The 27,820-nt window shown below is 42.1% G+C and overlaps 1 protein-coding gene across 5 annotated transcripts in view; it reads left to right on the forward strand.

Annotated features, from left to right (window-relative positions):
• Positions 1-27,192, forward strand: part of ARMC3 (armadillo repeat containing 3) — a 91,452-nt gene extending 64,260 nt beyond the window's left edge. For 4 of the 5 annotated variants that reach the window (XM_056519280.1, XM_056519282.1, XM_056519281.1 and 1 more), the window contains 8 exons: positions 1,683-1,819; positions 3,069-3,237; positions 3,732-3,832; positions 9,475-9,573; positions 11,122-11,217; positions 17,897-18,106; positions 25,426-25,588; positions 26,904-27,192. In XM_056519280.1, coding sequence (XP_056375255.1) covers positions 1,683-1,819; positions 3,069-3,237; positions 3,732-3,832; positions 9,475-9,573; positions 11,122-11,217; positions 17,897-18,106; positions 25,426-25,588; positions 26,904-27,107 — 1,179 coding nt within the window. In that variant the 3' untranslated portion in view covers positions 27,108-27,192. Of the gene's footprint in view, positions 1-1,682; positions 1,820-3,068; positions 3,238-3,731; positions 3,833-9,474; positions 9,574-11,121; positions 11,218-17,896; positions 18,107-25,397; positions 25,589-26,903 lie in introns of all 5 variants that reach the window. The other variant, XR_008843866.1, reaches the window with a different exon arrangement.
• Positions 27,193-27,820: the final 628 nt, after the last annotated feature.

The raw sequence follows: 27,820 nt of genomic DNA on the forward strand, positions 1-27,820 counted from the left end.
CATCTCTGCTTGTCTCGGGAACTGCACAGAGTAGAATGGGTTTGCTATGGGGATTTGCTTCTAAACTGGGCATTTCCCGAGACACATGTCATCAGAGAGCACTTAGACAGAAAAGAACAACTCAACTTCAGCAGCTCATAAGTACTGAAAGGATTAAGATTTTTTAATAGAAGTAATTTACAAATCTGTTAAACTTTCTGGAGCCAGTTGATATATATATATATATAAAAAAGTTTTTCCCTTGATAACCCCTTTAAGTCAAGTTTTGCAGGAGGCACCCTGGTTGGAAAAAACTGATCTAGATAATCTAGACTGATAATTATTACTGTTTTTATTATATAATTATTATTATTATTATTATTATTATCACTAATAATAATAAAATAATAATTACTATTATTATATATTATTACTATTATTACTTATTATTACTATTTGTATTATTATTAGTAGTTGCATTATTATTATGTTTTGCACATGTTCCAAGTTTACAAAGCTCAGTTTACCTGGGAGACATGATCCACATATAGATATAAATATAGAAATTGCCGTGTCAGGTCTCCTTCACTCCCCAATTTTGCAGTAAGTTTGGTCACAGGATCAGAAAGGGACTGGTAAGGTCAACATTACTCCTTTTCCAATTTTATTGCATTGTCACTGAACAGTCAAATGGGGGTTCACACCCATTTTAATATTCAGTGACAATGCAATGAAATAACAAACAGAATAAAGTTCACCTTACCAGTCCCTTTCTGATCCTCTGCCGAAACTTGCTCGGTCTCCTGTTAATTCATTCTTGCCAGGCTCCAGTGATGAAGTGGTGTCGGCACATGACCTCTGCATCTGGTTACTGGGGTCACCTCTGGGGGACAGTGAGCTGCAGCAGTCACATAATGTGTTGTTAGAACTGGGGCAAAAGGGATCAACAGAGGACTACGGCAGCATGGGAGTAGCAAGGAATTAGTAGGATGAGTATTACTCCTTTTTTACGTCTTTAGGGTGCCTCCAGCTGTTGCAAAACTACTACTCCAAGCATGCCCAAACAGCCTTTGGCGTGCTGGGAGTTGTAGTTTTGCAACATCTGGAGGCACACCAGTTGGGAAACACTGATATAGAGGGAGCTGTACTTCAAGGTAGTAGACCCAGTCCTGACAGCCTATGCTGCCTTAGGGCAAGCTGGGAGTATTAGTTTTGAAATAGCTCTGGAGCCATAGGTAAGTTACTTCTATTAAAAAAAATCTTAATCCTTCCAGTACTTATTAGCTGCTGAATACTACATAGGAAATTATTTTCTTTTTTGGAACACAGAGCTCTCTGCTGACATCATGACCACAGTGCTCTCTGCTGACTCCTCTGTCCATTTTAAGAACTGTAGGAGAAAATCCCCATAGCAAACATATGCTGCTCTGGACAGTTCCTAAAATAGACAGAGATGTCAGCAGAGAGCACTGTGGTCATGATGTCAGCAGAGAGCACTGTGTTCCAAAAAGAAAATAATTTCCTATGTAGTATTCAGCAGCTAATAAGTACTGGATTAAATTAAGATTTTTTAATAGAAGTCATTTAAAAATCTGTTTAACTTTCTGGCAACCAATGATTTAAAAAAAAAAAGTTTTCCACCGGAGTACCCCTTTAAAGCTATGTAATGACTTTATTGATGTTTCCTTTTTGCTCCATTTTAGTTTCGGATCGCAGATGGACTGGTCCAACTTGTGAAACTTCTCAGTTCCAACCATGATGAAGTCAGGAGGAACGCCTGCTGGGCTATTGCTGTGTTTGCAAATGATGAAGCGACTGCCAGTGAACTGTACAGACTGGGGTACGTAAGAATTCCCTATGAGGGTCTCTTCAGTCCGCAGGTTGACCACCATTGGGATTCATTGGCAGAAGTAATTTATTATTCAGTGTTTGCTTTTGGTGAATTGCAGAGAACGATAGGCAAGCCGCAAATTGCCTCTTGTATATTATACTATGGACCGGTGGATTTGGAATATACACACAATGGGGGAAATTTATCAGCACTTGACACCAGAAAACCAAAAAAAAACCTTGAAACCAGAAAAAAAAAGTAGCACATTTTTGCCCAAGCCTTATTTCTGTGAAAAAAAATGATGCTCCTTTTTCAGTGTTTTGCTCAAAAATTAAGAGCGTTGCGCAAAAATTTATGCCTCTTTATTCTAGTTTTCTGGTTTCAAGCATTGATATTCCGTGTGTTGCACGAGACATTGGTTGTGATAGCCATCCGCCTCCACCTTATTGTAAATAAAAAATTTAGCATTACAGGGTGTGCCCTCTATTTCCACAGGATGTGTTTGGTATTGCAACTTGGCCCCTTTTATTTTGATGGTGCTGAGCAAAAACACAACCTATGGACAACCCATTTCTGGGAGAAGCAGCCATGTTTTTCTAATTCAGGATAAACTCTTTAGGCAATGTTCACACAGCGGATTATCCGGCTGGAAAATTTCCAATCAGACGCTCTGCAGACAGCAGGACATGCCGACGCTAGGACCGCTTGGAAATGCACCATCTCTATAGACGTTTTCGCATTTCCGAGCGGATTCCGCAGAAAGAATTAACGTCAATTCTTTCTGTGGAGGCTGGTGTGGGAATTTCTGCTGCAAATGTTTCCGTGTGCACGGTGCGGCAGAATCCCATTGAAAACATGGGACTTTGCTGCAATTCACTTAAAAATTCTGTCGTATGAACATAACCTTAAAGAGGTTAGCAATAGAAAAACAGAGCTGATTTCTGCGAAAAGCGGCACCACCCCTGCGCTCAGGTTGTGTGGGGTATTACAACTTGGCTCATTTCGCTTCAATGGAACTAAGCTGCAACACACAAACTGAGGACAGGAGGGGTGCAGTTTAAAAAAAAAAAAAAAAAAAAATTAGTTTTTTTTTTCTAATGCTGGATAACTTCTTTAAAGGGGTGGTCCAGTATTTTACGTCTTATCCCCTATCCAAAGAATAGGGGATAAGTGTCTGATGGGTTGAGGTGCGAGCCGACCTCTGTAACCTCCTGCGATCTCCTGATTATACATTTGTAATGATCTTTTCTCTCTTTAGGGCTTTTGATATTCTTCAGGAAATGAACCTTTCAACAAGTCGTAGAAACAATTTTAGTGAATTAGCTGAAAACAAGATGCTGGATAACAATCTCTCCCTAAAGTACAACCAGAAGGGACACTTGTCCTACACTAACCTGATAGAGGATGGCTTCTATGACCATGGTCAGGTACGTGACCTATTAATCTCCTATAGGTATATTTCTGGATTAAGGTGTATATCTATATAGTCTATAGGGTTCATAGACTCATAATCTGGCCATAGATTTATAATGGGGCCATCAGTGAAGGAGTATGGGAAGGTCCAGATTTTTATCTCATTTTAGTTACCTGGATACCTTAAGGGTCAGTTCACACGTCCTTACTTTTGCTGCAGATTAGTTGCAACAGATTTTGCGGCCCATTGAATTTAATAGGTAGCAAAATCTGCAGAAAAAAAAAAGGACGTGTGAACTGACTCTAAGGGCGTATTCACACATATCTGATGCTGCAGATTTTATACAGCAGATTTCTAATGTGAACTAATCGACAGCTTCAAATCTGCAGTATCAAATATGCAGCAGATACTGTACGTGTGAATAGACCCTTAAGTTATGTTTGGTAAAACGTTTTGAAGACAAAACATTCATATACATATACAATAAAAATATTTTTTTCCTTTTAGCTAAAATCAGGTGCAAAGTTACCATCTTTAGAAGAACTTAGCAAGCAGACGCTGAACCAGAACCGAGCAGTTATCGTAATCAACACAAAACTTCCCGAACTGTAAGTGCTCGGCTATTTTACCTATAAATAGTGTTAACCCCCTTAGGGACCAAGCCCATTTTAACCAGGCCAATTTTATTTTTGCGTTTTCGTTTTTTCCTCCTCGCCTTCTAAAATCCATAACTATTTTATATTTCCATCTACAGACCCATATAAGGGCTTGTTTTTTTGCGTGACCAATTGTACTTTGTAATGAAACCTCTCATTTTACCATAAAATGTACGGCGAACCCAAAAAAAAATTTTTAAGGAGGAAATTTTCATGGAAACCACAATTTTGCACATTTTGGAGGGTTTTGTTTTCACACTATACACTTTATGGTAAAAATGACATGTGTTCTTTATTTTGTGGGTCAATCCGATTAAAATGATACCTATGGCTAGATACTTTTATATTTTTTTACCGCTTCTAAAACTTTTTTTTTTTTTCCAAATAAGAATTTATTAAAGATTTTCAGATAATAAAAAAAAATTGTAACAAAACAATGCGAATGCACAACAATAACTCGCATGTCGATGCTGCGCCGGGATCAACAGCAAGGTGTTATATATAATCAGTGCACTACTTACAGTCCAGACAGCGCATCAGAGACCTCGATTAGGTTGCCAGTTGTCTCTTATCCTTACTAAACAAGTAGTAAATATTGTTAAGGCATGAAGTGGCAGAGAGGGCGAGGATCAGGCGGGGGTAAGGTCAGGCAGCTATCTAGATACGTGTAAGCAAATACGGTGAAGCAAGGCACCTCGACATCTTAGTATCCATATAATAGTGGAAAGGGTGGGGAAGGGAGGGGGGATGTGAATGTGGGCGAGAATTTGGAAGAAGAAGAGAAGAGGAAGAGAGAGGAGAGGAGGAGGAGAGGGGAAGAGAGCAGGATGAGGACGAGGAAGGTAGTGGCTTATTACAAACAGCAAGCTTCTAAAACTTTTTGTACAAAATCAGTAATCTGAAATCGCCCTATTTTGACAACCTATAACTTTTTAATTTTTCCATATATAGGACGGTATGAGGGCTAATTTTTTGCGCCGTCATGTGTGCTTTTTATCGATACCACATTTCCATATATAAAACTTTTAGATAATTTTTTATTACATTTTTTTTTATAAAATGTGACAAAAAAGCAGCATTTTGGACTTTTTTTTATTTTTTACGTTTACGCCGTTCACCGTACAGGATAATTAACATTATATTTTGATAGTACGGACATTTACGCACGCGGCGATACCAAATATGTTTATAAAAAAAAAGGGAGGGGATTTTTCACTTTTTTTTTACTTTTTATTTTTACATTTTTCAACTTTTATTTTACACTTTTTATGTCCCCATAGGGGACTATTTATAGCAATCATTTGATTGCTAATACTATTCAGTCCTATGTATAGGACACAGCACTGCTCATTATTATTGGTGATCTTCTGCTCTGGTCTGCTCAATCTCAGACCAGAGCAGAAGACCCCGGGAGACGGCTGGAGCAAGGTGAGGGGACCTCCGGCCGCCATTCTGGATGATCGGATCGCTGCGGCAGCGCTGTGGGCGATCCGATCATCCATTCAAAGTGCCGCAGATGCCGTGATCTGGCATCTGAGGGGTTAATGGCGGACAACCGCGCGATCGCGGATGTCGTCCATTACCAGCGGGTCCCCGGCTGCAACTAGCAGCCGGAACCTGCCATGTATGACGCGAGCACCGTTCCGATGCTCGCGGTCATACACAGGACGTAAATGTACGTCCTGGTGCGGGAAGTCCCGCCAAACCAGGACGTACATTTACATCCGTGGTCGTTAAGGGGTTAAAGGGGTATTCCAGGATTATTTGACTAGACTACACGGAATGTAAAGTTAGTGTTTCATGGTGGTCTCGCAATTTGTGATTTTTGCCCCAGTGTTTATTTTTAACAGCATAGAAAATGACTGTTGTCTCAAGTTTTCCCAGGTTGCAGTGTGGCCCGAAACATTACATCTCTAGTCAGGTGATGAAAAAGAGCCTGTCTGCTTCAATGGGTGGAGCAACTTCTGGGTGGGAGCAAGATTATTCAACAGTGAATTGTAGTTTTGCAAAAGCTGGAGGCACCCTGGTTAGGAAACACTGGTCTATTGCATTGAAGGCAGCACAGGTGTGTTTCAATGGGTGGGGTGGCTTATGTGGGGGAGGGAAAAGTGACCTCACACGTACAAACAAGGAATCATGAGACTTGTAATTAGAGGGAGGGAACTTCAACAGGAAATAGCCAGTTCACAAAAAGATAGCCACAGTGTTATTGTTGACTCATAGCCGTGTCCTTCCTAAGCATGTCCATTACTGTCTGGCAGGTAAGTACTAACATTACCTTATGATGGATTAAACCTTCAAAATGAAGTCATGTTAAAATTTAAACATGTACAGAAAAGACTCAATTCCCATATGTTTACTGGGCCAGAATGAGGTTATATGGACATAATGTCACCTTCCAGAGGAAGTAAACACATGGAATCCATGGTGACTGGTGTAGACTGTAAGTGGAGGACAAAAGAATTCAGATTAAATGTATTTACATATATATATATACACATAATTTCTTATTATCCTATTTTACATGTTGTTAAAGTTTTTTTCTCTGTCATTGTAGTTCAGTACTTATTTGTAACCACAGGAATGTCAGGATCATAAATTACAAAATTCTTGAAAATTACAGATGGAGCAACCTTTAACTTGACATTTATCGCATCACATGCTGTTGAATGGAATAAGTTTATTTTCTGAATGGAATAGTTTAGACCTCTGCGCTATTCCATAGAGAAGAATCTAATAAAAAAAAAAACATATACTGAGCACATATGTGAGTCTATGTTTAATAATTGCCACTAAGTGATATGTCAGAGGTATATGTCGGGGAGTACCATAATGTATACATCTGCTAAATACTGCAGGAAAAAGGGCACAACAGGTAAAATATCAAGTTAAAGGAGTACTGAATTGGAATATAACTTATCCCTATCCAAAGGATAGGGAATAAGTTATAGATTGCGGGGGGTCCCAGCAATCTCCTGTACGGGGCGCCGGCAGTTCCCAGGAAGCACCTTGCCGACCCCGCAGGAAGCCGCGGCAGACACGACCCGTCTATGTATCTCTATGGGATACATGGAGGGGGCGTGTCGGCCGCCACGTCATGCGGGGGACGGCAAGCCCCCTTCCTGCGGACTGCTGGGGCTCCGTACAGGAGATTGCTGGGACCCCCGCAATCTATAACTTATCTCCTGTCCTTTAGATAGGGGATAACTTATATTCCACTACAGTATTCCTTTAAAAAGGGAAACTGATAGCTTGTTCACCCGCAGTAAACCCAATACACTGGGTTATAGTGCAGGTGAAACTGAGTAAAAAGATGTTTTATTTACTAAAATTGTTCCAGCCATCTCTTAGATATGGCCCCCGTTGCTAGTATGCAAATTACCTCCTCTGCTCAATAGAGGCGGGAGCCAGCTTGCCAAGCTTCCCTGCCTTCGTTCTCTTTTCTCAGCTATGCCCGCCCATCTTGTGAATATTTAAGATTTTTCACTCTCTCGTCATTACGACGTGAGAGTGAAGACCAGGGATGGGCGCATGCGCTCTACCAGAAGAGCACAGCGCTCACGTGGGCACAGGGTCTGATATCACTAGGACGTGAGAGTGAAGAATTATGGAAATCCTGGGAAACATGAATTTCCCATGTCTTTCCTTGTGTAGCAATAAATGAAATTCATCATTTCACTTTTCTGTACAGTATGTTGGACTTGCAGTGGATATAGTGGGAAAAATATCTTACATTTATTTTTTATTATTTTGAAAATATCAGCGAACACAAGTTTATTGAACCATTAAAAGTGAACTATTCAGAAAGGTTCGTCATACATCATAGTATCTGAGTGCATTAATCATAGGCGCTGTTCACACCTGAGTTGCATCTCTCAGATATTTAGAAACTGCAACTGAGCTTTTGATACAGATGTGAACATCTTTTTAAAGGGATATTCCGCCCCTAGACATTTTATCCCCTATCCAAAGGATAGGGGATAAGATGTCAGATCGCCGCGGTCCCGCTGCTGGGGACCCCCGGGATCCCCGCTGCGGCACCGCGCTATCATTACAGCACAGAGAGAGTTCGGGACGGAGCCGCGTGACGTCATGGCGCCGCCCCTCGTGACATCACGGCCCGTCCCCTTAATGCAAGTCTATGGGAGGGGGCGTGGCGACCGCCACGCCCCCTCCCATAGACTTGTATTGAAAGGGGCGGGCCGTGACATCACGAGGGGCGGAGCCGTGACATAAGGATGCTCCGGCCCCTGTACCGCCCATCATTACGTGCAGAGCGAACTCGCTCTGTGCTGTAATGATAGCGCGGTGCCGCAGCGGGGATCCCAGGGGTCCCCAGCAGCGGGACCGCAGCGATCTGACATCTTATCCCCTATCCTTTGGATAGGGGATAAAATGTCTAGGGGCGGAATACCCCTTTAAGTGGGAGAAATTGTACAATTGGTGGCTGACTTAATACTTTTCCCCCACTGTACCTAGTAGCATGCTATCCTATCTGAATGACAAGCATGGTCCCTCGTTTCTAACTATAAGGCATGACAGCATTGTCTAAACCTGAGGGAGTGGGGCAGCAACACACATCTGACTTCTCCATATGACATTGCAGATGTTGTTTTCAATATGACAGCTCTAAAAACTTTTACTAGATCTGTTCTTCTGGAATCAAAACCATCCCAGTGCTTCAGCAATAACCATATGTGCTTCGTGCTTGTTTTGCAGGGCATTTGTTGGTGCAGTGATGTATTTCTTGTGGTTATAACAAGTCCATCAATTTATTTACCGTTTAGTGTAGTTGTGTTTACAGTGATCCCTCAACTTACAATGGCCTCAACATACAATAGTTTCAACATACAATGGTCTTTTCTGGACCATTGTAAGTTGAAACCAGACTCAACATACAATGTACAGACAGTCCAGATCTGTGAAATGTGTCAATGGCCGGAATTGACCAATCAGAATGGGCAATTTACTGGTAAAACACCTGTATTACTGAAGTGCATGCATTAACTGGTGTCTGGTAGCGCCCCCTACAGTACAGGGAGGTATTACATGTTCTGTACTACTCTTTGGACCAGGGTTAGCTGCTCCTTTGGACACCAGGTGAGGACGACTCCATGTTACTTTTTTTAGGACACTGTGTACTGTACAGCACCCTGAAGAAGCTCCTGTCCTCTACATAGACCAGTGTTTCCCAAACAGGGTGCCCCCAGCTGTTGCAAAACTATAACTTCCAGCATGCCCGGACAGCCTTTGGCTGTCCGGGCATGCTGGGAGTTGTAGTTTTGCAACAGCTGGAGGCTCCCTGCTTGGGAAACACTGACCTAGACAGTGATTACAGCTCCCAGCAGATCTTTCTTACTGTTATATATAAGGATTTGCTTTATCTGTATTCGTTATCTACTTATTATTCTTTAATTCTCACTTTTTCCTATTTTTGGATGACATTTTGGTGGCTTCAGAACCAATTACCAGGTTTCCATAGAGTTATGGTTTCAACATACAATGGTCGTCCTGGAACCAATTAATATTGTAACTTGAGGGACCACTGTATTATATATTTGACTGATATTTCCTGTATCTGCTGCTACTTACAGGCCTACACCATCACCACCTGCAGTAGAGGAGAAGCCAGAGCTAAATCTTGGACGATCTTCTTCCTCGCTCAGCAGGAGCGCTTCTAGAGAAAAAGGAGGGTATGTGACATCCCTTTCTCTACACTAGAGATGAGCGAACTTACAGTAAATTCGATTCATCACAAACTTCTCGGCTCGGCAGTTGATGACTTTTCCTGCATAAATTAGTTCAGCTTTCAGGTGCTCCCGTGGGCTGGAAAAGGTGGATAGATTCCTAGGAGACTCTTTCCTAGGGCTGTATCCACCTTTTCCAGCCCACCGGAGCACCTGAAAGCTGAACTAATTTATGCAGGATAAGTCATCAACTGCCGAGCCGAGAAGTTCGTGACAAATCGAATTTACTGTAAGTTGGCTCATCTCTACTCTACACTTTTCCCTTGCATTGTGAGGCTATGTTCACATGACGTAAATTTAGAGAAATCCGCTCGGAAAGTACGCCCGCAAATAGCATGCTCTGACGGTGCTAGGACCGTTTTGAAATGTGCCGTCTCCGTAGACAGCAATGTATTTCCTAGCGGATTCCGCCGAAGAAGAATAACAATATTCATTCTTTTGGTGGAGAGCGGAATTGAAATTTCCGTGGCGAAAACATCTGCTGCAGATATAATGCTGTGTGCATGGTGTAGCAGAATTCCATTCAAAGCAATGAGACTGCAACGGAATTTCCTAGATGAATTTTTCGGGCGTATGTAACTCGTAAATTCCGCTGTGTGAACATACGGTAGCCTGAAACAGCTTTATAGATCTGGTGTCTGCGTAATCAAGAACCTAAGTTCTCAACCTTTGGAAGTATGGGGATGGACTGGTGGGAGTGTACCATGTCTCTAGCATTCCCCAACTTGTGGCTTTCCAGCTGTTGCAAAATTACAACACCCATCATGCCCGGACAGCCCTGTCATTTTGCAGCAGCTGAAGAGCCACAGGTTGGGGACACTGCTTTACAACAGTGTTTCCCAACCTGTGTGCCTCCAGCGGTTGTAAAACTACAACTCCCAGAACTGAAGTATCCATCTAAGATATAACATATCTAAGGATAGGTTCAGACCACGGAATTTCCGTCTGCAATTCTGCTTTGAAATTGCAGGCAGAAATTCTGCTTGCTAAAATGTCTAGTGTAGTGAATGGTTTTCCGTTCACAAATTCACACTTCGGAATTTGTGAAACGGAATTTGTGAACGGAAAATCCGCTTGGAAATTTCCGCCTGAAGAAAGGCGTTGCTCTTTCTTCAGGCGGAAATCCGTGCGGAACACATTGCAGTCTATTGGAGACTGCAGTGTCCACGCGGTCCTAGCGCCGACTGATTCAGTCAGCGCTGGCCGCACTCGGAATCCTTGGGCGGAAATTTTCTGCCCGGAGATTCCGTAGTCTGAATCTAGCCTAAGATGGATACTTAGATACTTAGACTAGGCAATTACAGGCAATGAAGCAATATGTATTTGTTCTTCATACAGTATGAATGGAAGGTCTCTCACTCCACATTTAGGCGCTGCTGATGTCGCACATCCGCTGTAGGCCAAAGATAAACATAGTTCCCTTGTCAGCTCCTGGACAATTATGTTGAAGGGGCTATAAAACCCTTTATTATTTATTCTCAGTTTTTTTTCTAGAAGAAATATTCCATCTCCAGTGGAAGATAAACAAGACCTTTCCTCCGGGCGATCTCCTTCTCTAAGCAGAAGTGGTCACAAAGAAAAATCTTCCAGGTACATTGGCGCAATGATATCATTAACAACTGCATGTTACATGTTATTATTTGATGATGATGATGTTTAATGTGTGTTATCACACGTATGTTGTGAAAAATGCTGCATTGTTTTTGTATTTATCATTTTTTTGCAGTTTGCCATAGCCATATTTATGGACATTTATCAACGGGTTTAGTCAGGTTTTCTTTACTATAATTGTCGCAACTGCGACTACACGATTTTTCGTGCGAAATTTTGACTGGAAAGCGATAAAAGCAAGTTTTCCAAAAATTAACTACGTAGTAATAATTTTAAAATGGACTACGGGTAGTCAGGTATTTATTAACTGCGACAGTCGCAACTGCGCAAAAAAAAGTCGCAACAGGGTTAAAAATTGACTAAATTTACTCCAGCTCAAACATGGAGCAGAAAAAGCTACTACCAGAGTAAAAAAGGAAAAATTGCTTACGTGAAAGAAAATTATCAACAGGCTGAAAGCAGTTGATAAATAAGTCGCACATAAGCAAAAAAAAAGTAAGGAAAAAATTACTAAAAAAAAAGAATACATAAGCAAACATTGATAAATGTCCCTCATTGGGAATGATTTACTAAAACTGTCTAATTCTTATGCTAAGTTCACACTACAGAATTTATGGCTGGACAAAATCCTACAGACGGCAATGTCTGCTGCGTGAATTCTGCCTAAAGAATGAGAGTAATCATTCTTTAAGCGGCGGAATATCTGCAGCTGAACTTCCGTAGTGTGCACAGTGCAGTGGAATCCTATTGCCAGCAATGGATTGTGAAATTCTGCTTCTTAATTGTACTCGGAAATTCCGTTGTTTAAACCTAGCCTTAAAGGTGTACTCCAGTGAAAAACATTTTTTTTAATCAACAGATGCCAGAAAGTTAAACATACTTGTAAATTATTCCAGTACTAATCCTTCCAGTACTAATCAGCTGCTGTATGCTCCAGAGGAAGTTCTTTTCTTTTTAAATTTCTTTTCTGTCTGACACCTCTGTTTGTGTCAGGAACTGTCTGGAGCAGGAGAGGTTTGCTATGGGGATTTGTTCCTGCTCTGGACAGTTCCTGACATGGACAGAGGTGTCAGCAGAGAGCACTGTGGTCAGACAGAAAATAACTCCAGAAAGAAATACAACTGTAGTATACAGCAGCTGATAAGTACTGGAAGGATTTAGATTTTTAAATAGAAGTAACTTACATATCTGTCTAACTTTCTGGCACCAGTTGATTTAAAAAAAAAAAAATTCCACCGGAGTACCCCTTTAAAAAGTGTAAACATAGATGTGACCATCTTGGTATGCACCAGATTGATCAAATTGGCAGTGATGTAGCGCCATGTCCGATGCAGTAATGTGACAGTCCTGCCGAGACAATGATTTTACACGTGTGAGTTCCCACATTGGCCTTTGTTCCATGTCACTGCTGAGGGTTAGATTAGGCTTGTGGCTCAGGTGGGGCTACAGGAGGGGAAAGGAGTGGTCTTGGCAAGCACAGCAGGATTCCCATTGAAAGCAAAGGAAGGCTGCTGCAAGTGGCATCCGCACAGAATTTCTGTAGTGTTCCTTACCTATTAAATGGCTTAAAGGAAATCTGTAAGCTGTATTTTCTTATAAGAGCTGCAGACACGTTGGATTGCTGTCAGGGTATAAATGCAATCTATACCTTTCGTGGAACAGATGGCGGTTACAATTTTCCAAGTTTTTTTGTCCGTCGAGTGCCAAGGAGGTGGTGCTAAGCGGCTCAAGTGTCACAGCCTGGCATGTCTCATTGCTTGACCACACCTCCCAGCTCCCCACTTGACTTATTTACAGGGCTCTATGTGTCAGTCAAAGAAGGGCAGGGAGGAAGAGGGCCAGACTGTGGCACTTAAGCAGCTCGGTCTCGCCCCTTGACACTTGGTCGCAAAATAAAAAGGTGATTTTATACGTTTGGCAACCATGAACAGCTCCAGAAAAGGTACAATTTTTTTTTAATACCCAAACAGCTTTCCAACCGTGTTTGCAGCTCTTACCAGCAAATACATCTGACAGAGTCCCTTTATTTTGTGCCATAATTTTCAGGCACATTGTCGCATTTTAAGTCACACCTCCTTTTGCTTTAGCCACACCTCAGAGAAAGCAGGAATGAATGAGGTGCATAGCATGTGTCCCAGTTTTATGGGGTATAAAATAATATGGGGTGTAAAAAAGCAAAACCTGTGTCCATAGCAAAAACAATTACCTACAGCAACCAATCACTGCTCTGCTTTAATACCTAACAAACTCTGGTAAAATAAAAGCTGAGCTATGATTGGTTGTTCTGGTCAAAATCAGACAGTTTTTTGTCATAGTTTTTTATTTATTTCTCCCCCCTTGAAAATCAAAGCAAAAAAACTCTACAGAAGCCCAATGTCTGGATTATTCCAGTGAGGGAATATATATAGTGTTAGATGTTCATTAAGATCAGCTGTACATTTTTGCAGTATGTATGTCATGCACCATGTCTGTCTCTGCGGTTGGGCTTAGCTGTATATACCCGGCTATGACTATAGGAAGGTCAGGTAGACTTTCTGTAGGTTATCCTATCTGACAGCTATTAAACCACATCAGTACATACATGACAAGTCAGCGCCATGTCATTGTTCCTGCAGCAGATATATCTGCATTATAAGCGGCAGATCAGCAGCCTGGGATGCGTTCACGTGCGCCAAAGAACACAACTCGGATATTTCCTCCACCAATATGAGCCACCCAGGACTTTGAAGCATATGTAACTTTGTTCTCCAGACAGATGTTCCTACTTTACACTAATGAATAGAAACCATGTGCAGCCTAAACTCATGTACAGTGTTCTGGAGGATTCCGAAATCCCGTGCTGAAAGACATATGTGCTATGGGATGTGTCAGACGATTCTTTTTCACGAATTAACGGAGGACTAAATTGAAGCAGATGTTTTGTCCAACAGGGAAGCTTCATGTGATGGATATCAGGGCGACACATCCGCCCGCGCCATTCACAGTGCTGATCTCCATTGACACTGGCAGTATGTTAAAAATATTATGAAGGGAAAATTGTCTTTATTGTTGCGTATTTTATTGTTTTTTTTATTTCCCCCAGACCTAAAATGTATTATTTAAGATGTGTGGACTAATCAGCCATAACATTAAAAGGTAGAGTTAAAGGGGTACCTCGCTGCTCAGCGTTTGGAATGAACAGTTCCGAATGCTGGAGCCGGGATCGGGAGCTTGTTACGTCATAGCCCCGCCCCGCCCCCTCAATGCAAGTCTATGAGAGGGGGCGTGACGGATGTCACGCCCCCTCCCATAGACTTGCATTGAGGGGGAGGAGCGTTATTTCATGAAGGGGCGTGGCTATGAAGTCACGAGCTTCCGGCACCAGCTCCAGCATCTACATCTTTAATAACATTAATTATCTCTTGACAATGACGCCTGTTGGATATATAATATATTAAAGGGGTTATCCAGGAAAAAACTTTTTTTTATATATCAACTGTCTCCAGAAAGTTAAACAGATTTGTAAATTACTTCTATTAAAAAATCTTAATCCTTTCAGTACTTATGAGCTGCTGAAGTTGAGTTGTTATTTTCTGTCTAAGTGCTCTCTGATGACACGTGTCTTGGGAACCGCCCAGTTCAGAAGCAAATCCCCATAGCAAACCTATTCTACTCTGTGCAGTTCCCGAGACAAGCAGAGATGTCAGCAGAGAGCACTGTTGCCAGACAGAAAATAACAACTCAACTTCAGCAGCTGATAATTATTGGAAGGATTAAGATTTTTTAATAGAAGTCATTTACAAATCTGTTTAACTTTCTGGAGCCAGTTGATATGAAAAAAAAAAAGGGTTTTCCTGGAATACCCCTTTAAGCAGCTAGTGAACAGGCAGTTCTTGAAGAGGATGTTTGGAAATAAAAAAAATAAGGCAAATGTAAGATCTGACAAAAGCCAAAGTGTGATGACATGTACGCGCAGATGACATGGTCAGAGCATCTCCAGAATGGCAGATCTTGTTGGTTGTTCCCGGTATGTAGTGGTCAGTACCTACCAAAATGGTCAAGGAAGCACAACTGGTGAACTGGGGATGGGGTCATGGAGGATCATAAGGTATGGATTTGTGTTAAAGCGTCACTATGATTTAATTTTTTTTGACATGTTTAGTTGACTGCGAACATGAGGTAAAAGCTAGTGAAGTGTGCAGCACCGCCGCTTCACTCCCCAGCTGTCAGTCAAATCTGACCCTTTCACTGCATTAGTCTGTGGCTTGATAGAGTCGGACCGGTGAGTGCGCTGCCACGTCTCACGTTCATTCTATTATCATCATTTAGTCTTATTCTATAACAAATGGTTAGTGCCATGTGGAGCCTTAATGCAGTATTCTAATTTATTTTACTTGTCCTCTATCCACAGGATTGGGTATAAGTGTGAGATTAAAGTGGGTTCCACTTCTTTACTTTACCTCTTTATTGTGCCTCCTTAAAGGAGTATTCCAGTGCTGAAAAACTTATCCCCTATCCTGAGGATAGGGGATAAGTTTCAGATTCCGGGGTCCAACCGCTGGGGCCCCCCGCAATCTCCTGTATGGGGCCCCGGCTCGCTGGCCAGATAGCGGGTGTCGACCCCCGCACGAAGCGGCGGCCGACACGCCCCCTCAATACATCACTGTGGCAGAGCCGGAGATTGCCGAAGGCAGCGCTCTGGCTCTGCCATAGAATTGTATTGAGGGGGCGTGTCAGCCACCGCTTCGTGCGGTAGTCAACACGCCCCCTTCCAGCGGGCTGCCGGGGCCCCGTACAGGAGATCGCGGGGGGCCCCAGCGGTTGGACCCCCCGCGATCTGAAACTTATCCCCTATCGTTAGGATAGGGGATACGTTTTTCAGCACTGGATATCTCCTTTAAAGAGTACCTCTCATTAACTTGGGAAGGGGCGTTCCCCAGCAGGCGTGACATCATCTGAAGCCATACAGGGGAGAATTTCCTCCCTTACTCTGCAACCAACAGCAAACGGCAGTTCAGTGTGTGAGATGAGCTATGATTGTCTAAGGCTGCACACACCCCTCAGCACTCCAGACTGCATTTCCTGTGTTTGGACTTCTGCCAGGCAAGCAGGAGGCCAAGGTCTGTGCAAAAGATGGGGGGAAATGTGCTCTGGACAAGTAGGGAGACACCTAGTGGCAGATTTTTTAAACACAAATAAAACATTGAAAACTTCATTTTTTTTAAACAAAGTACATTAGAAAGATGTTTTATTTACCATAAGGAGTGCAATAGCAAAAACTAGTTTTAATGAGAGTGACCATTTTAGCTCTTTTATATGTTAAATTAAGGCTTTACAATATTCCTTTCAAAAGGTTCTGAACTTTATTAAGAGAGCAGATGTGGAAAACATCCAACTCAATGGGGGAGATTTATCAAAGGATTTAGACTGGTTTTTCCTGTCTAAATTTGTCGCACAGAAAGTCGCAGTCTAAATATGTGCGACTTTTCTGCGACTTTTGCTGTAGAGGATTTTTAGAACATGATGCATGCAAGTCTATTTTAACGGAAATGCATTGAAAAATGCATTGGTGCTGAATTTATCAAGTGCGACTTTTGTGCGACAAGTCGCATCTGCCCAAAATACGCTGAAATGTCAGACCATGTTGGAGCAGGTCTAAGTGCAGTTTAAGCTGTAGACCCTGAAGTCTGAGCACAGAATTTATCAAGGGCTGTGAGACCTTTGATAAATTAGGAGCACAATAGACAGGAGACTACCACATACGCTGGTCTATAAGCATACCCAGAATAGACTAGATTAGGAAATGTCCCCCAATGTTTTTTGTTTTAAATGAAAGATGCAATCTGATTGGTTTGCCTCCGACAACTTCTCCACTTCTGCACCAGCATGTACTGTCCATTTTATAGGGTAGAAGATTTGGGAATGATATCTTAGATGCAAATTAGTATTTTTCTTTATAATTATTTTTTTTTTTTCACCCTATTTCAGCTTTCGCACTTTTGTCAGCAGACTATTTCTGTCGTTCATCTAAATTCAGTGACTTAGTTTAAAACAATATTGCAAACAATATATCTTACACACAACTTGTCTTCTTCCTTTGTAAAGGTCGTCTGGGACTTTTTTTCCCCTCCAGTTCTGTCAATGTGGTATTAATGAATCTGTCCAGAAATGTGTGATTTATGCATTAATTCTTATTGTAACCCAAATTTGTCACCGAAAGAAAAAAATTTCTTATGTATATTTATGCTTTCCCATATACTCCACATTTTTTTGATGTCCCTTATTACATAGCTGTGTCGATAGATCCCGCCTAATAAATGACGGGGAACAATGTATTGTAGATGCCACAGCTTCCAAGTGCACTTATGTCCTTGTCCTTACCATCTGTGGTTTGTTTTATAACTAAAGAATTTTTGTTAATTCTGTGTTGAATTATATGTGCAGAATTAACAAAACCCGGGCCAAACTGCTGCAAAATCTGCATTTCTTGCATGCAAAGGGTGCAAAATCCTCATCTAAATCCTACCCTTTGGACAGCAGTCTCCAAACTGTTGCAAAACTACAACTCCCAGCATGCCCAGACAGCCGTTTGAAGACCTAAATAAAGTCATAAGCTGGTGACCGCCCTGAATGTCTTTATGTTTTATGTAACTATGAAACCTGTGGCATTCCATTTTAGCAAAATGAAGAATAAAGTAAAGAAAGAAGAAGAAAAGATGAAAGAAGAAGAGGAGCTTTCCCCAGTGAAGACACAAGAGGAGCCTGTTCCTCCTCAGATAACTCAGTGGTTTCCACCATGTGACCAGGATTTGATTGACTATCTCTCCGATGTAACAAGGACAATCCTTCCTCTGCCTCATCCCAGGGAACAAGTTGTGGCTTTGGCACAGTAAGTAAATATCTAATAAACTTTATAGTAGCTGAACATACAATGCTACGGACAGTCCAGATCTGCGAAATGTGTCAATGTCTGGAAGAACCGACCAATCAGAATGGACATTCACTGGTAAAACCCCTGTATTACTGAAGTACATGCACTGGCTGTCTGCTAGCGCCCCCTACAGTACAGGGAGGTATTACATGTTCTGTACTCTTTACCTGTGCCAGGGTTAGCTGCTCCTTTGGACACCAGGTGAGGGCGACTCCATATTACTTTTTTAGGACACTGTGTACTGTACAGGACCCTGGAGAAGCTCCTGTCCTCTATATAGACAGTGATTACAGCTCCCAGCAGCTCTTTCTTACTTTTATATGTAAGGACTTTCTTTATCTCTATTAGTTATCTACTTATTTTTCTTTAAAGCGTACCTGCCAGAGCCAACAAAAATATATATATTTTTTATATATTACTCAGTACCTAATCCTGACCACGTACATCTAATTTGTATGTGTCTAGCACCTTTATTTATTTTTTTATTACACTTTAATTTTTGCTCACTTGATTTCCTCTCAAAGGGAGGGGGAGTGGCCTCCCTGTGCAGGTCTCCGCCCCCTCCCTCAGTATGCTGTCTACTCACATCTCCCCTAGCAAAACTACATGTCCCAGCATGTCCTCAATGTCATGGCATGCTGGGAGTTGTAGTTTTGCTAATGCTAGGGGAGATGTGAGCAGGCACATGGTTACATCTCCCTTAGCATTAGCAAAACTACAATTCCCAGCATGTCCACAGTGTCAGGGCATGCTGGGAGTTGTAGTATTGCTAACCCTAGGGGCAGTGGCATCTCCAGCATTCATATTTAGGGGGGCACATGGGGGGGCCAGTGACAAAAGTGGGGGGGGGGCAATTTAAAAACGTGTGTGTATATATATATATATATATATATATATATATATAAAAATATATATGTATTTATAAATACACTCACACCATGCAGAACATGTTTAACGAAAAAAAAAATCTGATTTTTGCATACTCCCTCTGCAAACTGCAATCTCAGGTAGGTAAGTTGTAGCCGCACTGTCCGCTTGCTCTGCTCCCCCTTACTTGCTCTGCTCTCAGGTCCCCCTTACTTGCTCTGCTCTCCTCTACTTGCTCTGCTCCCCCTTACTTGCTCAGCCCCCTCCTTACTTGCTCAACCCCCCCTTACTTGCTCTGCACCCCCTTACTTGCTCAGCCCCCTGCTGCTCCTTACTTGCTCAGCCTCCCTTTTTTGCTCAGCCCCCCCTTACTTGCTAAGCACCCCCTTATTTGATCAGCCCCCCTATTAGCTCAGCCCCCCTTAATTGCTCAGCCTCCCCTGTTTGCTAAACCCCCCTTACTTGCTCAGTCCCCCCTTACTTCCTCTGCTCCTTCTTACTTGCTCTGCTCTCTGCTCCCCCTTCCTAGCCCCGCCCACTTACTTGCTCAGCCCCCTATCTGCTAAGGCTCCTCTTAAAGCTCAGCCCCCCGTATTTGCTCAGTCCCCCCTTATTAGCTCAGCCCTCCTTACTTGTTCAGCTCCCCCTTACCTTACTTGCTCAGCCTCCCTCCCTTATTTGTTCTTCATCTCCCTTTACTTTCTCCACTCCCCCTTAACTTATTTGCTCATTCCCCCTTGTTAGCTCAGCCCCCCTTAGGTTACTTTACTTACTGTTCTTGCTGTGTCTTGCTCTTCAGGTTCTAACTTCTTCTCACTGCTTACACTCTGTCTCTTCGTCGTCCACAATGTGCACTCCCGCTCCTTTTCCTCTCTTTCTGTCTGCCGAGTCCGACTGCCAGAAAGCACGGGTTGCGCGCACGTGACCCTGGCACCGCTCAGCCACATCAAAATAATGAGCCGCGAGGTGAGAGGGAGGGGAAAAGGAAGCAGTGCTCCCTGCGCGGCATCGGCTGAGTTATTAGAATATAACTTAGTTTATTTTAAATTGGGGGGGGGCACAGCCTGATCTAGGGGGGCCATGGCCCCCTCTGACCCCCCCCCTAGTGATGCCAGTGCCTAGGGGAGATGTGAGCGGCGGGGGGCAGACAGGTGAGTGGCAGGGCGGGCAGCTACGGGAGGGCGAGATGTGTGCGGCGGCCAGCTGCTAAATGAGCGGTGCAGAGAGGGCTAATGCAGCACGATCCCGGGAGCTGCACCAGCCGACATCAGCTGTTTTCCCCCATGCGCTCCTGGCACTCACAGCATCAGTGATGTTAGGAGCGCTCTGATGTCGGCTCCAGTGTGGCGCCACAGTGTGGCAGTGCAGCTATTTACTTACCTGTGCTCGCTCCCCGCGGCCACGCGCTCACACAGGCAGAGTGAGGGGGCCGAGAGAGAGCACAGCAGCGCTGGACCTGAATACAGCGCTGCCAATCAAAGAAGTAGGTCCATGACGTCACAATGACCGCTGGACACGGCCAGGCTGGTATGTGTCCTAGAAGGCAGGGGGATCCCTAGTGACCATTTTTTGACTGGCTTTTTAAATGGGAAAGGCTGAAAATGTTATGATGAAAGCAATTGCAAAACATATTGTATTGCAATGCTTTACAACATATCAAAAGTTTTTGTATCTGACAGTGCCCATTTAATCCTCATTTTTTCCTATTTTTGTGGCTTCAGAACCAATTACCAGGTTTCCATAGATGTATGGTCTCAGCATACAATGGTTTCAACATACAATGGTCGTCCTGGAACTAATTCATATTGTGACTTGAGGAAGCGCTGTATTATAATTTTATAATAATTTTATAATTTTCCTTTATTACTGATGGATAATTATGCCCCAAAGACCCTGCACTTAGCATATAAGCATTTAAAGATAATTATTATCATGTGATACATTTTACTTCTAACAAATATTGTTGTAAAAGAGTCTGGCACCATCTTAGTATAAACTTACACCTTTTTTAGGCCATTGGATGTACAGATGTACAGAGCTTATATATGCATATGACAAACTGATCAGCATCCCTTCGTTCTGATATTGATTACATATCCTGAGAATAGGCCGTCAGTAAAATTCATGATGGAATTGCATGCAGTAAGGCATACACAAGAACCTATACATTATTCTCTAATAGCCAATGCTGTACTATATATGCAAAAAAAATGTAATAATAATAATAGTATACACACATATATATATTTATATACAGTCATGGCCGTAAATGTTGGCACCCCTTTCAAAAACAATAAGTATTTCTCACAGAAAAGGATTGCAGTAACACATGTTTTGCTATACACATGTTTATTCCCTTTGTGTGTATTGGAACTAAACCAAAAAAGGGAGGAAAAAAAGCTAATTGGACATAATGTCACACCAAACTCCAAAAATGGGCTGGACAAAATTATTGGCACCCGTAACTTAATATTCGGTTGCACACCCTTTGGAAAAAAATAACTGAAATCAGTCACTTCCTATAACCATCAATAAGCTTCTTGCACCTCACAGCCGGGATGTTAGACCACTCCTCCTTTGCAAACTGCTCCAGGTCTCTCTTATTGGAAGGCGCCTTTTCCCAACAGCAATGTTAAGATTTCTCCACAGGTGTTCAATGGGATTTAGATCTGGACTCATTGCTGCCACTTCAGAACTCTCCAGCACTTTGTTGCCATCCATTTCTGGGTGCTTTTTTACGTATGTTTGGGGTCATTGTCCTGCTGGAAGACCCAAGATCTCGGACGCAAATCTAGCTTTCTGACACTGGGCTGTACAGTGCGACCCAAAATCCATTGGTAGTCCTCAGATTTAATGATGTCTTGCACACAATCAAGGCACCCAGTGCCAGAGGCAGCAAAACAACCCCAAAACATCATTGAACCTCCACTATATTTCTCTGTAGGTACTGTGTTCTTTGTTTTGTAGGTCTCATTCCATTTTCAGTAAACAGTAGAATGATGTGCTTTACCAAAAAGCTCTTTCTTGGTCTCATCTGTCCACAAGACATTTTCCCAGAAGGATTTTGGCTTACTCAAGTTCATTTTGGCAAAATGTAGTCTTGCTTTTTTATGTCTCTGTGTCAGCAGTGGGGTCCTCCTGGGTCTCCTGCCATAGCGCTTCGTTTCAGATAAATGTCGATGGATAGTTTGCGCTGACACTGATGCTCCCTGAGCATGCAGGACAGCTTGAATATCTTTGGAACTTGTTTGGGGCTGCTTATCCACTATCCGGATTATCCTGCGTTGATACCTTTCATCAATTTTTCTCTTCTGTCCATGCCCAGGGAGATTAGCTACAGTGCCATGGGTTGCAAACTTCTTGATAATGTTACGCAGTGTGGACAAAGGCAAATCTAGATCTCTGGAGATGGACTTGTAAGCTTGAGATTGCTGATATTTTGCCACAATTTTGACTCTCAAGTCCTCAGACAGTTCTCTTCACCTCTTTCTGTTGTCCATGCTTAGTGTGGCACACATAGACACACAATGCAAAGACTAAGTGAACTTCTCTCCTTTTTATCTGCTTTCAGGTGTGATTTTTATATTTCCCACACCTGTTACTTGCCCCAGGTGAGTTTAAAGGAGCATCACATGCTTGAAACAATCTTATTTATCCACAATTTTGAAAGGGTGCCAATAATTTTGTCCAGACCATTTTTGGAGTTTGGTGACATTATGTCCAATTTGCTTTTTTTCCTCCCTTTTTTGGTTTAGTTTCAATACACACAAAGGGAAAAGGGAATAAACATGTGTATAGCAAAACATGTTTACTGCAATCCTTTCTGTGAGAAATACTTCATTTTCTTGAAAAATTTCAGGGGTGCCAACATTTATACCATGACTGAATATATATATATATATATATATATATATATATATATATATATATATTGTAAGGATTTCTCCCTGGGGATAGCTCTGGGATCGTCCTTGACACCACCACAGGACACATTTACACTTCAATCAGCAGGCAAACAACAGTACTTTATGCAAGTCCTGCCCGTCGCCAGCTTTATTAGACAGGTTGCAGGATAAATAGAAACATAAGACAGGAACAAACAAAATCCTAGACCGTCTAGTCACTAATTAAACAATCCAGTGTGCCCTGACTATTAACTGGTGGGCTTTTCCCGGCCAGTTAAACTTATGCCTCCTGCAACCTTCTACTCACTGTTCACACACAGCGTTTGCAGCCTCTTGCTGTATGTCTCATCCACACCACTCTTTGGGCCACCTACAGCTCGGGCTATGTGTTCCTCACCAGGACCCCTGCCTCCCCCCTACAGCCACCTTGCTGTCTTCTGGGGAGAGCCCCAACTATTCTGTCTGACTTCCTTTTAAACACACTTCCCTTTCTGCTACCTCATTAATTAGGCCACAGGTTGAGGTTTCTCCAGGGTTAGCTAGGGAAATACACCCTTTCCTTGCCACAGTGTCACTATATATATATATATATATATATATATATATATATATATATCGATAATAATATTAATAATAATAATTATTAATAATATTAGAAATAATAATAAATCCTGGAGTTCTTTAACCCCTCAAGGACACAGCCCATTTTGACCTTAACAACACAGCTTATTCTTTAGGCTTCTTTTACACTGCCGTTATGACGCAGCAGTGTGACAGCCGACGGGGAACTCAGGGAGAATAGCGGGAGAAAAAAATACTACAAGCGCCGTCTTTTTCTCCCACTACGAAACAACGCCGTCCGACGTACCCCATTGACGGGGCAGAATGTTGTTGCCCGTTCTGCCCCGTCCAGATAACAGCCGTTAAAGTAAAAAAAGAAAAAGAACTTAAAAAGAGAACTTAACGTCCGTTCTCGGCAGGGCGCAACGGCAGTGTGAAAGTAGCCTTATTCTGTGGGTCAATACGATTAAAATGATACCTGTGTTTAGATACTTTACCAATATTTTACTGCTTTAAAAAAAAATTTTATATATATTTTATTTTTTTTACAAAATACGTTTTTTTTAATTACCCTATTCAAACCCCTATAACGTTTTCATTTTTCTATATACGGGGCTGTATAAGTACTAATATTTTTGCGCTGTGATCTGTACATTTTGTTGTTACCACTTCGGTGTACATGTGACTTTTTAATAGCTTTTTATTAAATTGTTTTGGAATGTAATGTGACAAAAAAGCAGTAATTGTGGACCTTTATTTTTTTTTATTTTTTATTTTTTCATTTACACCGTTCACCATACGGGATCATTAACCTTTATATTTTGATATTTCAGACATTTATGCATGTGCCGATGCCAAATATGTATATTTATTTTTTTTATGCTTTCCCTGGGAATTTTTTTTTGTAAACATTTATTTAACATTTTTAATGTTCCCATAGGGGACTATTTATAGCAATCATTACATTGCTAATACTGTTCAGTGCTATGCATAGGCATAGCACTGATCAGTATAATTGGTGTTCTACTTTTCTGGTCTGCTAGAAGGCAGACCAGAGAAGAAGACCCTAGGAGAGCGGCGGAGGCAGGTAAGGTCATGCCAGGGGTGATCTGATCAGCCATTAGAAGTGTCACATTGCCACAGATGCCGTGAGCATTATATTCACGGCATCTGAGGGGTAATTACGGACATCAGCGCGATCGTTGATGTCTGCCATTACTGGCGGGCCCCTGGCTTCTTATAGTAGCCGGGACCTGCCATGCATGAAGCGAGCGCTGCTCCTGTGCCCTTGGCCAGGGCATCTGGACGTACATTTATGTACATTTACATCCTATGTCATTAAGCGGTTAAACTTTGCACCAAACCACCTAAACCTCCAGGATCTATGAATCATAATTCTTTTTTCAGTTCATTAGCAGCCAACTAGTCTACAGGATGAGTGTCTTGTAAGCGGAGGGTTGGGGTTATAGCAGGTAGCATTACACCTGTCATTTACCATAAGAATGCAGAAGAAAGAGAACCAAGCTCCTATGTATCCAGTGCTGCCATAGAAATCTCCTAATTTTGTAGGCTAAGCATTAATGCTCTGCATTAATGCAACATGTCAAAGTTTAGCCTAACCCCCGTGCTGATAAATATCTTTTTCCTGCTTAACTACATAATCATTATATTTGCTTAATTTTTACCGACTTCAGACTAAAATTGATTTCATTTGAAGCTTTTATGTTGGGCTTTTAATCTCCCCCAGAATGCGGTTTAGCAGGCGCGATGCTCCGGTGGCTGCATACATTACCATTTTAATTGATTTAATGATCTGAACATAATTGCAGCAATCACTCAAAGGCCATTTGTAAAAAGCTACTTTTGTTTATTTTTTTTGATGGCACTTGAAAAAAATGTCACAAAAATCTTAAAAGTCTTGGATATGCTTTACATTTCATGAAGGTTCGTTGCGGGAAAGATGGGAGGACCCATTGCAAAAGATCGGTTGCATGAATTCAGCTGGGAGCTTCATGTTGGCGAGATTAAGTATGAATTAAAGAGCAACGTCATACCCATTGGAAAAATAAAAAAAGGGATATTCTATCATCGAGCCTTGCTTTTCAAGGTATGAGTATCAAAATGCATTCTGTATCATACGATATGGTGGATAAGTACGCTGCTTGGGCATGTAGGCTCATAAGGCCCCTATACTGCCCCCATATATATAGTTGTAGGCCCCGTATACTGCCCTCATATAGTTGTAGGCCCATATACTGCCCTCATATAGTTGTAGGCCCCTATACTGCCCTCATATATAGTTGTAGCCCCTTATACTGCCCTCATATATAGTTGTAGGCCCTTATACTGCCCTTATATATAGTTGTAGGCCCCTATACTGCCCTCATATATAGTTGTAGGCCCTTATACTGCCCTTATATATAGTTGTAGGCCCTTATACTGCCCTTATATATAGTTGTAGGCCCCTATACTGCCCTCATATATAGTTGTAGGCCCCTATACTGCCCTCATATTTAGTTGTAGGCCCCTATACTGCCCTCATATTTAGTTGTAGGCCCCTATATTGCCCTCATATAGTTATAGGCCCCTATACTGCCCTCATATATAGTTGTAGGCCCCTATACTGCCCTCATATATAGTTGTAGGCCCTTATACTGCCCTCATATATAGTTGTAGGCCCTTATACTGCCCTTATATATAGTTGTAGGCCCCTATACTGCCCTCATATATAGTTGTAGGCCCCTATACTGCCCTCATATTTAGTTGTAGGCCCCAGTACTGCCATATATATATATATATATATATATATATATAGTTGAAGGCCCCCTTACTGTCCCCCTATATAGTTGTGGGCCCCTATACTGCCCCATATATTGTTGCAGACCCCCACATTGCCCCCCCTTACATAGTTGCAGTCGCCCATATATAGTTGTTGGCCCCCATACTGTCCCCTTATATAGTTGTAGGCTTCTACATTGCTCCCTTATGTAGTTGTAGGCCCTTACATTGTCCCTATAAATAGATATAGGCATCCATACTGCCCCCATATATAGGCTCCTACATTACCCTATATATAGTTTTAGGCCCCCATACTACCCCTATATATAGTTGAAGGCCTCTATACGGTCCCCAAATATAGGCATAGGCCCCCTCTGTGCCCCCATATAGTTGTAGGCTTCCTCTTTTCTATGCGCACATATATAGTAGTGGGTAGGCGGCCCCCACAGACACACTGCCCCCCCTGCTTTAGTTCTCCACTGCTCCTACCGTCTGGGATCGGAACCTACTGCCATTGCTGTCCTCTAGACAGGAATGTGGGTAAAACATAGAAGTGATACTAAATGGTGCTGAATAACAAACTATTACATGTAAATGTCCATGACCAGCGTGTAATGATATGCTTCACATATTTTCAATCCCAGGCCTTAGCTGACAGAATTGGCGTAGTTTGTAACCTAACACGAGGAGATTATGGCCGGGCGTGGAATGAAGTGAAAATACTCAATGATTCCAATCGCGCAGGAACAAAAGCTCAACCAGAGACTAATGTCGTGGACCTCATGTATGAGCCGGGTCGCCTAATGAAACATGGAAGTGTAGAAGCGGATCACTATCAGCACATCTAGTCATCTAGTGCCATTCATTCTGCTGTAGTTATATAGGTCACTTTTGTTTGCAATAAATTCTATGAAATAAATCTCTATATAGAAAACTCAATTTATGTGTGTATATATATATATGTGTGTATGTTCCAGCATCACTTCCAAACAGCTGAAGATATTACAATGAAACTTGGTAACATGTTAGTTATATGTCAACAAAAAATAGAGGATAGGTAAGATAATCCTAACCCATCCCCATGCAAGACTATTGTAAATGTATGCTACTACTTAACTTCCAAATGGCTACAGATATTTCAATAATACTTGGTACATATGCTAATTATTGTAAACTTAAAATATAGGATAGTTAAATTGACCCTAACTTACCCCCTTATGTGAGAGTAAGGGTGGTTAAAAAATGTGTATATTTTTGTCCCTGCAGCTATTGTCTGCATGTCTGTGTGAGGGGTGCAAAAACAGGAAGTGAGGGCAGGACAAGCAGGGCTCTGTACACTGAGGACAAGCAGGGCTCTGTACACTGAGGACAAGCAGGGCTCTGTACACTATGGACAAGCAGGGCTCTGTACACTGAGGACAAGCAGGGCTCTGTACACTGAGGACAAGCAGGGCTCTGTACACTGAGGACAAGCAGGGCTCTGTACACTGAGGACAAGCAGGGCTCTGTACACTGAGGACAAGCGGGGCTCTGTACACTGAGGAAAAGCGGGGATCTGTAC

This window comes from Hyla sarda, chromosome 5 (genome assembly GCF_029499605.1).
Source record: "Hyla sarda isolate aHylSar1 chromosome 5, aHylSar1.hap1, whole genome shotgun sequence".
Classification (NCBI taxonomy): Eukaryota; Metazoa; Chordata; class Amphibia; order Anura; family Hylidae; genus Hyla; species Hyla sarda.